This window comes from Periplaneta americana, chromosome 13 (assembly GCF_040183065.1).
Source record: "Periplaneta americana isolate PAMFEO1 chromosome 13, P.americana_PAMFEO1_priV1, whole genome shotgun sequence".
NCBI lineage: Eukaryota > Metazoa > Arthropoda > Insecta > Blattodea > Blattidae > Periplaneta > Periplaneta americana.
The window spans coordinates 37,772,604-37,788,892 of NC_091129.1; the positions used below are offsets into that span (position 1 = coordinate 37,772,604).

The 16,289-nt window shown below is 38.2% G+C and overlaps 1 protein-coding gene across 2 annotated transcripts in view; it reads right to left on the reverse strand.

Moving 5' to 3' along the window:
- The window catches only part of LOC138711805 (alpha-tocopherol transfer protein-like), a 108,588-nt gene that overhangs the window by 18,809 nt on the left and 73,490 nt on the right, over nt 1–16,289 (reverse strand). For both annotated transcript variants that reach the window (XM_069843049.1, XM_069843050.1), the window contains exon 5: nt 9,456–9,566. In XM_069843049.1, the coding sequence (XP_069699150.1) occupies nt 9,456–9,566 (111 nt within the window). The remainder of the gene's footprint in view (nt 1–9,455; nt 9,567–16,289) is intronic.

The following is a 16,289-nucleotide window of genomic DNA, read 5'->3' on the forward strand; positions in this document are numbered from 1 at the left end:
GGAACTAAGCAGCTCACACGAACTCGTAAACTCAGAAAAATGTAATCTATCATACGGCAGTATATGAGTGGACTAAAATAATAATAATAATAATAATAATAATAATAATAATAATAAACGTACGAATGAATGCGAATATGGTACTTAGGCTAGTGTGTAAGCAATGAAAAATATGTAAGTTCAATCATAAGACTTATCTCTTTTGCAAATATTTATTTGCTATGAAGGTATAAAATATATAAACGTTTTCGCCTCATTGGGCATCATCAGAAATAATAAAATACGTGATCTGGAACTTGAGTAAATTGACAAATGAACAATATAATATACATGGCAAATGGATCTTCATGAGTTTTATGTATTGAGTTATAAGTAAAGTTTGTTAGAACTAATTTCAATACAATGTGAACTTGAAGGAATCGAAAAAATAGTTTTGTATACATCTAACTCATGTTACAAGTATATATACATGGTAAATGATAAGTAGATAATGAAATTATCTACATATATAGCTCTCGTTAACTATGTCTACACATAGCAAACCATCCATGATCACCATTTATAGCACGCATTAATCCAGATACAATATCATATCGTCGCCTGAATGCAAGAACTACGTAACTTGATTTTTCATATTTTGTGACATTGCCTATTTACTTATTTATTACACTAAGGAAAATGTCTCGTTTTCTTGTACCTATTTGTTATATTGGAAAATAGATGCCGCTGGTATCGTTCGATCAGTTACCTACTTCTTGCATTACATTTTGTGCGATTTTTACTATGCTATAAAATAGGTATCTAAAAAACGCAAATTTCGAGTTACCTAGTTCTTGCATTCACGTGACGATATGTAAATCCAGGCGTATACATACCACATCACACAGCAAATTCCACAAGCATATCATTTTCGATAATGATCAATTGACAACATAAAGCACAAGATTAATTAATTGCAACATTGTATTAATAACAATTGATCATATAGTAATTTTAAAACATTTTATTCTTCGTAAATTTTAAATCCATGACATCTTGTTACTTTTATTTATAATCATATTTTAATTAAAATTTTAACATCGCTGTTACCTGCATAATTTAACCACTTATCATTTACCATGTATATATACTTGTAACATGAGTTAGATGTATAAGCAACTATTTTTTCGATTCCTTCAAGTTCACATTTTATTGAAATTAGTTCTAACAAACTTTACTCTTAACTCAATACATAAAACTCATGAAGATCCATTTGCCATGTATATTATATTGTTCATTTGTCAATTTACTCAAGTTCCAGATTACGTATTTTATTATATCTGATGATGCCCAATAAGGCAAAAACGTTTATATATTTTATACCTTCATAGCAAATAAATATTTGCAAAGAGATAAGTCTTATGATTGAACTTACATATTTTTCATTATATTACTACACTTACCTGAACACAAAAATGAATTGCAAAAAAAGTAGTGTGTAAGCGTTAATTTCTCTCCATTAATACCTTACGACCATTGACTTTGTTATACTTGAAACCTAAATCCTTTAAGACAGTGTGCAGAGAAGAAATACTGCTGTGGAAAAGATCCGCATCTCGAAGCGAAGTTTTTCAATATTTTTAACGTAGGATGGTACTCCAGTCGGTAATATAAATATACATTCCGCCGGATTGCATCCTCCTGAAAGGCATCTAAATTTGTCACCCGCTTTTCTACTTTCCTTTTCATTCCCGGGGTTTCATTTCGGGAAGTTCCATCCTCTTGTTCATTCAATTTAAAATTTTCCTTTCCTATTTTTACGATGATGTTCTTTCCTATTTTGAGAGCATCTGGAGTAGTATTTACCACCTCTTGTACAGAAATAAGGGACCAGTCATTGTCTATTCTTTTTGAAAATAGTCCCGCACATTACAAACCATTTCTCTCGCCTGTTGTGAAAGGAGCACCTTTACCGTTACTTCTAGACCTCCTGTTGTCCCTTGTAGCACTCCTTTCTCCCTTTGAGCCCTTGGTTCATTTTGTGCCGCTAACTGCAGGAGTGATACTTTGTGACATTGTATAAGTGAAACACACGGACACTATAAATCGCGTTACAAAACACAATTAAATTAAATTTAAAACTAAACTCAAACTAATTCTACCTTCATAACAACAAAATATCTACGAAAACAATAGTAACGACAGAACACCAATACATCTGTAACACAGTAACGAAGATTCAACACTTCCGAACAAGGCACATGCTGGCTGCGAAACAGTCGGCAACGTCGGCCTTTTGTCATGGTCTCTGATTGTCTAGTTTAAGCGGTTGCCATGGTGACGCTTAGACGCCGCTGAACTGTTAATACCTTTCTAGTTTTGTATACACTGTAGTTAAATAACTACATTATAATATTCTCATCCCTGTTGCCACAACACAATAGCATAGACATGGACAATGCCAACAGAGGATTATTGACAAAAAAACGAGCTACCTTGAAGGCTACTATAACTCGTATTCTGTAATTTGTGAACTGTGACATAAACACTGCAGATGTTAGCCTCATTCATGTTAAACTGAATGGACTGCTCTCCATTAACGAAGAATTCAAGCAAATCCAAGGCGAATTAGAATTACACGATGATGAAAGCGGGGAGGCTCATGCTGCCTACAGAATAGAATTCAAAGACATCATCGATCTGCTCGAGGCTAAACTGAGAAAGACCTCCAACGGTCAAAATACGCATGTGAAAGCTCAGGTGCCAGCTGAGTTATCGCATGACATGTCCAGAAACATAATGCTTCCCAAAATCAAAATCCCTATCTTTAGCGGGATTTTAACTACCTGATTACATTTTAAGGATACATTCGAAAGCCTAGTGGTAAACAACAATGACTTATCCAACATAGAGAAATTTCACTATCTGCTCTCCTCATTGAAAGGGAAGCTAAAGACAGTATCAGTATCTCCCACGCCAACTTTCCTGTAGCCTACAACATTGTAGTGACCCGTTATCATTCGCCCAAGTTGATCGCAGCCGAATATATTAGGCAAATTATGGATACTCCGAGTAAACGCAGCTCAACCGAGAGCGAAACACGCCAGCTAATCAACACATTCCGAGGCAGTATAGACGCTCTGAACGCCCTAAACGCCCAACCAAGTATCTTAGATCTACTTCTTAACGAACTCATGCTCTCTCGCTTAGACAAAAAAATTAAGGTTAAAGTTTGAAACAGAACACGCTCACCTCGTAGCTGTAGGAAGCTAGAAGCTCGTTATCTTCTTAGAAAGACTCTGTCAGACACTGCTACTATGTCCATCTGCACAGTCGCTTACCAAAAGTGTGAACCATCACTCCAAGGCAAGGCCAAGGATTGCAGCACAACAACAGTCATACATTTCAACTGCAGAGAGATGTTATATTTGCTCAGAACAATATAGACTCTACAAATGCCCAGAATTCCTCAAATCCAACTGTAATGAAAAATTCAATTTAATCAAGAATAGTAACCAATGCACCAACTGTCTGAGTCCATTACATTCGTGGAAGCAGTGCAATTCCAAAACTGCATGTAAAATATGCAAGAAGTGTCATCACACGTTACTTCACCAAGAAGAAGAGAATCGGGCAACGACCAACCCAAAACAAACAAACGACGCCATGACACAAAATCCACACAGTGACAATTCACGGCAATTGTCGTATCACTCTCTTAGAAGTGCTAAAAGAATTCGGGTACTTTTGAACACGGTCTCAGTTAAAATTAAGGACTGTAATGGAGGATTTCATTTTTGCGCGCAGTATTACACAATGGTGTTCAGAGCAACTTCATCTCGGAGCACGCGGTGCAACAGCTCAAGCTCAAGAAGAAAAAGACGACTGTCGTATCCTTGCAAGCATTTGGTGACCTTACTTCTGAAGCTGACTCGTCGGTAAATGCACAAGTGCACTCGACGGTCTGTGACTTTCACTTGAATATGGAATGTATAGTACTAGCCAGGATAACTGGCATTATTCTTGCATCATACATTAACTACAAGGAGTGGAATATCCCGTACGAAAACATCCCCGCTGACCCAGATTTCCACCTACCTCAGAGTACTCGCTTGCTGATAAGAGCTCAGTTCTACTTGTACCTATTAAAGGAGGGAAGAAAAACGCTACCAGGATATCAAAGTCTGAAGGGCACTCACCTAGGATGGATTTTATGTCAGGAGTATCCGCAATTAAATGAAGAGAGATACAAGAGACAAGAACCTAAATCATTCCTCATTAGATCTGACCACAACCTAGAAAATCAGATGCAGTGATTTTGGGCCCTAGAGGAAATCAGTGACATAACGTATTTGCCAGAACATAGAAAATGTGAAAGCACTTCAAGGATCCTACTGTACGTGATGAAAATGGAAAATATATTGTAGAATTGCCTATTAGGATGGAAATTAACCTTGGAAATTCGAAGCAGATTGGTCTTCAACGCTTTCATTTTCTGGAGAGGAAGCTGCAAGCACGACCACGCCTTCGTATAGAATATGTTGAGTTCATGAGAGAATATGAGAAACTAGGGCATATGTTCGAAGTTTATTAAAATTCTACACTACGAAAGCCGGAGTATTACGTAACTATCATGCTGTTGACAAACGTTCAAGCAATACAACAAAGACAAGAGTCGTTTTTGAAGCTTCTGCAAAAACTGACAATGGCGTGTCGATAAACGATAGTTTACTGGTGGGACCAACTCTACAAGATGACTTATGCTCATTAATCATGCGATTCCGCACACATAAAATAGCCTTCACAGCCGACGTAGAGAAGATGTACCAACAAATAAAGATACACTCAAAACATCAATCTTTGCAATGCATATTGTGGCGAGAAAGCCCTCAGAATGAGCTGAAGACTTACGCTCTTACAACAGTCACCTGTGGCACGTCATCAGCAGCTTATTTGGCCACGCGATGTTCCCAACAGCTGGCAAAAGATGAAACAAAGAGATTCTCTCGAGCCGCTTCACTCCTACGACACGCCTTTTATGTGGACGATTGCATTTCAGGAGCCGATACTCTAGAAAACGCTCTAAGGCCACCAATCGAACCCCAAAACCTTCTTCTGCTTAGAGTATTCCCACTACGAAATTGGTACACGAATAGCCTAGAATTACTTGAGTCCATCCCGAACAACTTAAGACAGCATAGACACGCATTGACTGATAGTGACAGCAGTATAGTCAAGACATCGGGCTCGACTTGGCATCCTTCAACTGATCAATTCAGAATTAACTGTGATCTAAATTCAAACGCAAGAGGATCCAGCTACTCAAAACTTATGGTCTTATCCATTATATCACCGATATTTGACCCACTAGGACTGATAGCTCCCGTTGTTGTTCTCTTCAAGATATTTATGCAGCACCTATGACAAGAAGGTTCTGGATGGGATTGCCAAAAACGGGGAACTTACTCGATACCTGGAATAACCTTTATCAGCAAATATCTGCTCTTAACCGTCTAAAAATTCCACGATTGGTCCTCAGTGAAGGAATAGTGAAGAATATTGAGATACACGGCTTCTGCGACGCATCACAGACTGCCTACGGGCTTCTGTATACATAAGATCCGTGAACCGAGAAGACGAGATCCTCACGAGACTCCATTGCTCAAAATCAAGAGTTGCGCCTTTAAAGCAAATCCCGATTCCGCGTCTCGAGCTGTGTGGTGCCCTAACATTGGCTCGTCTAATCAAGAACACACTTAGTGCAATACCGCATAACACTGACAGTATTGTGCGACTTTGGAGTGACTCAGTGATAGTACTGGCTTGCCTGCACGCTTGTTCCACAAAATGGAAAACATTTGTGGCAAACAGGGTGGCAGAGATTCAAGACGTTTTACCGGGTTCCCATTGGTGCCATATAAAGTCACAGGATAATCCCGCGGATCTTGCTTCACGGGAGGTACAACCAAAGCTTCTTCAAGACTGCGAACTATGGTGGGAATGTCCCAACTTGGTTACATCTAGATCCACCAAAATGACCCTCACAAATAAGCTGCGATCACTCAAGGATTCCTGACCAGAGAACTATGACAGCACTTATTGTCATGCAATATGATGATTCGTTCTTGAGTCATATCTCATTCTTACACTGACTACTTAAGTCTGTTGGATACTGTCTGAGATTCACTTCTAACTACAGAAACACCCGCGGTGAGAGATATACTGTAATCTCCACTGAAACCACAAGAGGTAAGTAATGCTTTCAATGCCTGTCTTAAAATTGTGCAATCGGTCTCCTATCAAAGAGAAATACAATGCCTCGCACAAAATAAATCAGTCGATACAACCAGTAAACTCAAGAGCTTGAGCCCTATCTTGGACCAAAATGGCTACCTTCGAATCGAAGGAAGACTACACATGTCACCAATTCGCTATAAAGCCAAGCATCATCTTATACTTCCGTCTCAACACCACCTCACGAAACTTGAAATTCTGAGTGAACATTTACGTTTGTTACACGCAGAGTCTCAACTTCTCATCTCATCATTACGACAGAAATACTGGATACCTATGATTCCCCAAGTTGTGAAGAAATTCATTTATTTCTGCATCACATGCTTCAAACTGAGGTCACTAGTAGCTCCCTAAAACCAGAGTCACGCCCTCTAGACCTTTCCTGAACGTGGGGATAGATTATATTGGTCCATTACTAATACGAATAAGCAATCAACGAAGCAAGAAGTCAGCAAAGGCGTATGCTGGAATCTTCACATATCTCGCAACCAGAGATGTACACATAGAAGTCATATCTGACCTCTCAACGAATGCATTCATGGCGGCACTTCTTCAGTTCACCTCACGTCGAGGTTGTCCCTCCAACATCTATAGCGACAACGGCACCAATTTCATCGTTGCGTCCAGGGAACTGAGAGAAATTCAGAAGTTCCTAGAAGACCAGGAAAGTGAGATTGTAGATGGCGTATGAATATTAGGTATTACCTGGCACTTTATCCCTCCATCTGCACCCTATTTTGGAGGTGTCTGGAAGTCCATGGTGAAAACATTCAAATATTGCCCTAGTAGAAATATGGGAGTAACGGTTTTCAACTTCGAGGAATTAATCACCTTTTCCTCACTAATCGAAGCGTGCTTGAACAGTCGCCCACTATCTAGACTTAGTGACGATCCTAGCGATACATCCTATCTCACTCCATCCCATTTTTTAATTGGCGAATCTCTCACAGCCCTTCCCGATTATAATCTTGAATATTGTTCCATCAATAGTCTTTCCAGATGGAAACATATCCAAAAGATGACTGAAGACTTCTGGCGGATATGGCACAAGGACTACCGACACACACTACAACAGTGACACAAATGGACACAAGAACATCCCAACATACGTCCTGGGGAACTTGTGCTCATAAAGGATGACAACTTGCCCCCACTTCGATGGAGAAGTGTCTTGATAGAAATGGTCCATCTCGGCGATAACAGTCTTGCCAGAGTGACTACTGTGAAAACCAGTTCCGGTGTCATCCTGCTTCCTATCAAGAAATTGTGTTTGTTACCGAAACCTGTTTAGTAGCGATTGTGAAAACATATTCTTAATCTAACTGCTATACTCATTTCAGTAATTAATATTTGTAAAAGGCCACTGTATGTTAGGTAAATTTAATCTTTAAATGTTGTCAGTGTTAACTTTAATTGAATTTGTATATTGGTAACACTGTTAATAAATTATACAAGAAATATGGCTGAACGAGTAAACTAAGTACTATTTCAACAGTAATGCACTAAATGAATATATCTTACCATTTTCAAACATAATATCAAAATTTCTACAAAAAGTTCCTCCTAAAGGGACGTTCTTTAAGTGATTTAGCTCAATTTTAGATATTACTTTTCAAAATAGTAAAATGAACCATTACAATTTGAGGATGAATTTTAGTGGCACATCTAAAGATATATTGACGTATTTACCAAATGCAAAAAAATAAATAAATAAATAAAAATAATAATAAATTTATATAACGTAGAAAAGTATTCTAAGAGCCTGAACAATATCTGTGTCAAATGTCATGCATGTGCGAATATATATAACCTTCTATATGAAATAAAGGAAAAAATTGAAGTTACTGGAAATTGCACATTTTGAATGTAATTTGAAAGCTCTGTGCACCATAGCTTTACAATAGCGTCACAGGAGCCAACAAATGCCTGTTAAATTTTATGTAGACCTAATTTAATGGGTTGTTAGCTCTTCCTTCAACCCCCGACCAGGAGGACCACCTCTTATCGGCTGTCCGCGACTGTTTCTAAAATATAATCGCAGCTACCTTCCATATCTGTAGGCCGTCTCCTCTATCCACAACCTGAGGACGCGCTTACCGGTGTAATAGGAACGCACAATACATAGAGAATGTAATAATAATAATAATAATAATAATAATAATAATAATAATAATAATAATAATGAGGTTGTTCATAGCTGTGGAGTAACTGTTAGCATGTCTGACCGTGTGACGAGCGAGGCTGGGTTAAAATCCTGCTTTGGACAAATATCTGGTTGAGCATTTTCCGGGGTATTCCCTCAACTTATTAAGAGAAAATGCTGGCTAACATTCAGCGCTGGAACTAGGACTCATTTCGCCGGAATTAGCACCTTTATCTTACTCAGACGCTAGAAAATCACATCAGTTAATAAAGCGTCGTGAAATAACCAATTAAGAAAAAGATAGTGAGGACAAAATGCAGGTGTGTTTATGTAATCCCAAGAATTAAATAAATACAATTTTGTGTTAATAAATGTAATTTGAATAAAGAATGCTAACATAATGAAGGAAATTAATGTTTTGAAGACAAGTATTCTACAAAAGTAATATTTTAAGAGAAATCATATTCTGGAGAAGAAAAGCAGTCTTTCTGACAATCGGCTTTCAAATAAGTAGACCCTCTAAATGTCTGGCAGATCTTTACACTATTCACACTAAAATACGCTATTTTCACTATTACCTTATTATAAAGAATGAAAGCTTACGTTGATCAAACATTATTCACACTATTATATTAGAACTTACAAAATAAGTAGGCTATAGAAATAAAATATCTTGCATTGTATTGCGCAATACTTACTGTATACAAGCTTAATATTTTAATAATGTTCGATCAGTATAGGCTTGCAATCTTTATTTTAGTGTGAATAGTATAACCAGCGTATTCTAGCGTACACAGTGTAAATAATTTCAATTGTAAATATTAGTGTAATGGTTAAAGCGGTTCATGTTTTGTTCCGCCTAACTTTACCGGAAGAATGTCTCGTGGATAGTCAATCAAGTTCATCGCTTGCAAGATGCACATGCGTTATCCACTACCGTTAAATCTCCCTTAATACTTAATATTGTAGCCTTCTAGGACAAAGTATGGTCCCTAGAGTCATAATATCAATCGTCAGAGAAGTTTTGTAATTCACGTACCCTTGCTGCAAGCTTAGAAGACAGGACAGATTTAAGTATCTCGACGGCAACTCCAGCAAAGGGCGGTGCGTTGATGTAGTGGATGGCTTTCAGGCGCGTACTGAATGCTTTCTGAAAAATAGAAATGCAAACAAGTTATATTATGGACCTCTAACTATTGCTCTTATAGGAAAAAGAGTATATAGTACTTTGTGATACGGTCCATATCTTTAGAGGACAGTAGGTAAAATGAGCCAACGTTGATCCAAATTTTATGAGCTATTGTAAATGACCATGTTTATACAGAGTGATGTGAATATGTAAACTGCGGCACGAGGCGTATGCTCATCAATATAGGGATTATGTAGCTTCACCGCATGTGTATATATAAATAAATAAATAAATAAATATATATATATATATATATATATATATATATATATATATATATATATATATATATATATATATATAACAGTCAGCGAGTCTGGCCGCGAAACCAGGTGGCCCGGGTTCGAATCCCGGTCGGGGAAAGTTACCTGGTTGAGGTTTTTCCGGGGTTTTCCCTCAACCCAATACGAGCAAATGCTGGGTAACTTTCGGTGCTGGACCCCGGACTCATTTCACCGGCATTATCACCTTCATTTCATTCAGACGCTAAGTAACCTAGATGTTGATACAGCGTCGTAAAATAACCCAATAAAAATATTTATGTATATATACATATATTATTGCTTGTAGAGACATAGATAGAAATAGAGATATTTTAGTTGGTACCTCACTTTATACCAGAGCATCTGGACCAATAATAGCAGTAAGCAATATAGACAGTAGTGAGGGGCAGCTGGGAGCGCGGTGTAGGCTCTGTCACGTGGTCAGAAGTAGATTCATACATTTAACAGCAGTGCGACAGAACTTTGAGATTAAACGTGTGGAGATACATTGTTCCACATTTTGGAAGAAAAAAAAAACAACTTGTTGAAATGAAAATAGGCTACTCCAATCATTCGTAAATTACTCAAATTAAGGTTTTATTGATTTTTAAATTAATTTGGAAATGATCGATTTAAAATATTTGACGAGAGAATACCTACTTCTTCCACTAGAATTGTGGAATTACATTATTATTTTTATTGGAAATATTTGGATAGGAAGCGAAATATACAGGTTTTTGTAAATATTGAGGAGGTAGCAGATACGTAAGAGTATATTTTTTGGGATAGATCAGACTTTTTCAAATAAAAGAAATGTGTAAATTTTTAATTTTGTGCACGCTGTGTTTTTCATGAATTTATATTGCATTGTCCTATCTCCTTTGCTTAACTCCCTCCTTTTCTCTTTTCTTAAATTATTTGCTCTTTATTTGTTGCTTCTCTTACGTTACCATGTAGTTTAAGTTCTTTACGCCAGAATTCGACATGTGTTTTACTGTTCACTTACATCGCTGCAAGGGTTTATGTTTTATGTAGCTAGGTTTGAGATTTATTGTCTTCCCTTATTGGGTTCCAGTCTAGTTTGTTAGATAGTTAGTTAGTTAGATAGTTGGGTTTAAATCAGCTACTCTCGATATTTGCGACCTTGTCTGAAATTAAAAAAAAAAAACATATACAATACAATAGGCTGAATGCTAACCCGAAACTAAAACACGTTGTTACAGTAAAAACGAGATATACAAATGCAGTATCCACTATGTGATTCTAAAAAAAATGATAAAAGTTAGCAATCCTCAGACCTTAGGTAGTATTTGAAAAGAAACAATAAAATAATAAAACAAATACCACTAGAGATAAATTATCTGGCGCATTACAAAACAATAAAATTTTATAAAATATCCGGATGTAAATGCCCGAAATAAATAAATAAATAAATAAATAAATAAATATATATATATATATATATGTGTAAAGGATCCGGAGGATATGTAAAACAGGTCAATAAAAAACTAAATCACCCTGTCAAGTCCTGTATTCGATAAAAATCTCAGCACTGCAATTGCACAATTGAAATCTTTTCCAAGAGCGTCACGTAGAGTCGGTCGTATTGCATGTTGTTGACGGTCACGTTCATGTTTCCTGCAATGCAATAAAGAATGTACGACCGTAAGCGGTATACGCCATATATCATACTCCGGCTGAGGCTCGCCACATAGGAGATAGCTATGTGTCAGACGAGAGTGGCCAATCCTCAACCGGGTGAGCAAAATTTATTCGGGTCGTGACGCTGTTGTGGACGAATCCCAAACTCAAATAGTATTATGTTTATACTTCGTAATTTGTTTTTCTTTTGTGCAGACCATTCTCTTTCTCATTACCACCATATTGCATATTTCAGGTAATTTTTAATATCTTGCCACCTCTCTCGCCTATACATCTCAGAGCCATTCATAGCACCGTCCCTTGCTGCAGCATCAGCTGCCTCGTTGTCAGAGATTCCAACATAACCCGAAATCTAGACTATTCCAATCTCATAATCAGAGCTAAGGACAGTGTGGAAAAGCTCCTGGGTTCTCAACACAAGCGAATCAACAGAATTAAACAATTGCAGGGGCTGAATGGCACTTTAAGAGACGGAGCAGTTCAAGAATCTGCACCGGGGTTGTCTAATTAAAAACAATAAATCTCTGTAAAAAGAATATAGTTCGGCGATAAAAAACACTAATATATTAGCTCAGTTTATATTTAAATATCTGTCATTTGCAAGGAATAACCAACACAATCATTTACCCGGGATCCGTTAGGAAAAACTAAAGAATAACTTGGAAATCGTGATACAATTTCACTAAAACAAAGTCTATAAACAAAAGCTGGTGTAAAATTTTAAAAACTCTAACTCAGACATACATCAAACATTGGAAGTCGCATAATCTACAGTGAAGTGGTCTTATACTCCAGTGGTGAACTGTTGGAAGGCGGATGTCGAGCTCAGAGAGCAGTTCACGAAATGGACACCTGCTGGACAAAGTCTACATGGATTTTAACTTTATCGGCAGTAAAGACACGAATGGTGAAAGGAGCCCTATGAATTGTGCTCTGGCCGCGAGCGCAGCCTTACAGCGTATGAGTACAACAAGACATTACGTCGCCATACAGGGATGGTTCTCCCACTTCGCAATACAGATTCTCTATCCGACTATTTCGGAAGGTTCCTGTAGCGAGTCGTATCCGTTGATGATGGATAGTATCTAAAATACGTAACTTTGATTTATTTGCTGAGTCATATATAAAACAGCCATAATATAGCTTTGATTGGATAAGACAACTATAAATACGTAAAAGCACTACGCGGTCCCCACCTCAGCGAACTCCTGACTAATGGCGTAAAATATTGAAGGACTTTTGACAATACATTCTCAAATCACGTACAGTATATGCGACGCCCACGTTAATTTAAAATCAAAGATAATGCCCATAAATGTCGCAGTGTCTGTATATTGCAACTCCATTCCATTAAGACACAGTTCACGGTGTGGATGAAGTCCAAGATGGTTGTAGAAGTGGACAAACTGCGTTGTCAGAGTGGAGAATGAAACCCATTGCGAGGAGCCCATGCTGACAATACATTGATGACCAGTTGCAACTGTCGATCGATAGATTAAAGATATCGGGAGCTATAATATAAACTGAAGTCATCGACCTACAGCAAAGAAGATACTCTTCCACGCACACAGTGGGCAGTTCCATTAATCGCAACGGAGAAAAGAAGAACGCTTAATACAGGTCCCTCCGGAACGCCGTATTCTTTGAAGTGTTGGTCAGAAAGTGTGATGCCTACCCGGACTCGGAAATACCGCTCTGCCATGAACTTTGCTATAAAATTTGGTAGAATGCCAAAAAGTCCCCAATCATGCAGATTTTGCAGAATACCATGACGCCATATGGTATCATACATCTTTTCTACATCAAAGTAAGACCGCCACAAGATGCTCCTACTTGAGGAAAACATCTCTAATGGCGGTCTCCAGCCGAATGAGATGGTCTGCAGCTGATCTGTTCTTACGAAAACCACATTGGCTATTAGATAATCGGCTTTCCGATTCCAGTACATACATCACGCGTTTACTTCTCATGTTTTCCATAACTTTACACACACAGCTTGTGGGACAAACTGGCTTACAGATAAAGATAGACTCTTTCCCGATTTTTGGACTGGGATTACAATGGCGGAACATCAAACAGATGGAAATATTTCCTCAGTCCAGATTCTGTTATAAATTGTCAAAAGGAAGGATTTTCCAGTTGGTGGGAGATGACGAAATATAATTATGGATGTTATCAGGGCCAGGGGAGGTGTCAGGGGATATGACTATTGCCGCTTCCAGCTCCTCGGAAGTGAACGGTGCATTGTAATACTATGGTACCTGATGGAAAAATGATGCTTCGTTTTTTTGAAGAATTTTTTTTTACTTTAACATATTGCGGATCATAATTTGTAGAGCTGCTTATCTGTGCCCGGAATTACAGAAATACTTTTCCTCATTATTCGACGGACTTTGTTCCATACGTTGTTAGCTGGGTCGTGGCGTAATTTGTCCAGGACGTCTTGTTAACATCGCACACAGTGCGACGAGCTTTGGCTCGAAGACGTTTAAAGTGGATAACATTTTCTTGGTTCGGATGGCACTCAAATTGGCATAGGGCTTGTTTACAGCTCGGATTGCATCTCTGCAGGCTTCCGTCCACCAAGGGATAGAGAAGCGTTTTGGCCCGTAGGACGAACGGGGGATGGACAACTTTACCGACTTAATCACCACATTTGAGAAGTGTTCTATACGGAGTCTACACTTTCATGCTCGTTATCATCGAATGAAGTGGAGTCCGAGAATCCGACACAGTCCGCCTTTTTAATAACTCAGTTTGGAGAACGAGATTCCGCAGAAGATAAAGCGAACATACGCGTTCGGATGGGGTAGAGGTCACTATCGTTTAGGTCATGAACCACAGAACACTCAAAATGCGTGGACCAAACGGGGCTACAAATGGAGATATCTATAATGGAGCAAGTACCATAAGCCAAAAATAGATGTGTTGCTTCCTCTTATTTCAGGGTAATGAGATTTGGACGGCTACATATCTCTGCTATTTTATTTCCTCTGTAATCATCGGAATTTGAGCCGCATTAGTGGGATGCATTAAAATCCTCACTAATAGATATGGAGCAGGTACCTGGGGCAGAATACCTTCAATATAATTCACTGCGAATCAAGGTGTCTATACAGGGTGTTTAAAAAATACGGGGCATAATTTCAGGTATGTATTTCCCACATGTAGACAATCAAAATAGTTCATTACAACATGTGTCCGGAAATGCTTCATTTCAGAGTTATGGCCTTCACAACATTGAAATTCACCGGAACGTTTTTCTTTCCGCAGGTCGTTGTCATTACAGAAGATGTTCAAAATGTCCACTTCCTGCTTGAATACAGACCTCACATCGATGTCTCATTAACCTGCGAACACGATCCCAAACTCCAGGAGTATTGCGTATGTCCTCAGAACATGCCACAATTCGATTGCAAAGGGATTCCAAATCAGGCACCGGAGACGAATAAACCAATGATTTTAAATGGCCCCACAAATAGAAATCGAGAGGGTTCAGATCTAGACCTACATATATTATAACAGACCTGCCCAGATCAGTCGGAGTACTGTCCGCCCTGTAACTTCTCAAACGGCCGCTTGAGCGCTAGTCACCCACCATACGAAGGAAACACTAGTAGACGACAGCTCGTTCGTAGGCACGTGGATATGTCGATGATATGTTTCTGTTTCATATTGTGTAGTGTGTTTTAAGTGTAAAATGGTGTATTGCTGTGTCCCTTTTTGTACCAGTAAAGGGATTAAAGGTACCACAGTATCTTTTCATGAATTTCCGAGTGATGGTGAGAATAGTACGAAGTGGATGCAAGTCATATCCCGACGAGGTTAGTTAAACCCAAAATTTGTTAAATTTGTTATATATGAATTGACGTCTATTAGCTGCCGATATATAACTATAAATATATAATGCAATAAAATCTCTGTGATCCGAAATGTAAAGTGGAAATATTTCTTTGTCAAGTCCAACTAGAACTAGAGCGTAGCGAAAGGCAAGTTTTATTAATAGGCCAACACAATATATTATTGCGTATTCAACAATGGCTTTATAGCCAAAAATTATAAAATGGTCCGCAGTTGTGGCTATGCGGATAGCATGTGCGCTTCCCAATCAGTGGTCCGTGGTTTGATTTCCGACTGGGAATGGAGGAACTGATCTTCTGTTCGTGGGACTGTGTTCTGTGATGTCCTTCATTCACATATAGCGGAAGACAACCACCGCAGTATCAACCTACCTAGGAAACCGAGGGAGGGTCTGGTTCGCATACCCACTGTCTCGTCTAAAGGATATACATGCCTTCGGGCAGATCACCCGCCATCGTCATACAATGTAGCAAATGAAATAGTACCGTATTTTCTAAACCTAAACGTCTATGCCTTTTAGTTCATTAGCTAAATTACAATCTGTCCAACAATGTATACAATAAGTGATAATATGAAAACATTTTTAAGAAATTGTTGCCGATTAGCAAGAATTTGGTTTATAAAATTAGTTAACTCGAAAATATTATTTCTGTTTCCTCTGTCTGATGAGCACAATTTCTCTATTGTTTGTTTACATCTGAAGTCAGATTAGTGTAAAATATTACTAGTCAGCGATGTATGCAATGGAGAGGAACAGGAACTAGACACCCTAACCCACTATCTCCTGGTCTAGTTGCCTCATAAATTATGTCTTATTGGTGACACTTATGAAGTTTGAACCTGTCTTCTGACAGTTCACTAAACAACAATAGCAACAACTATGCATTTTAATGGTTAT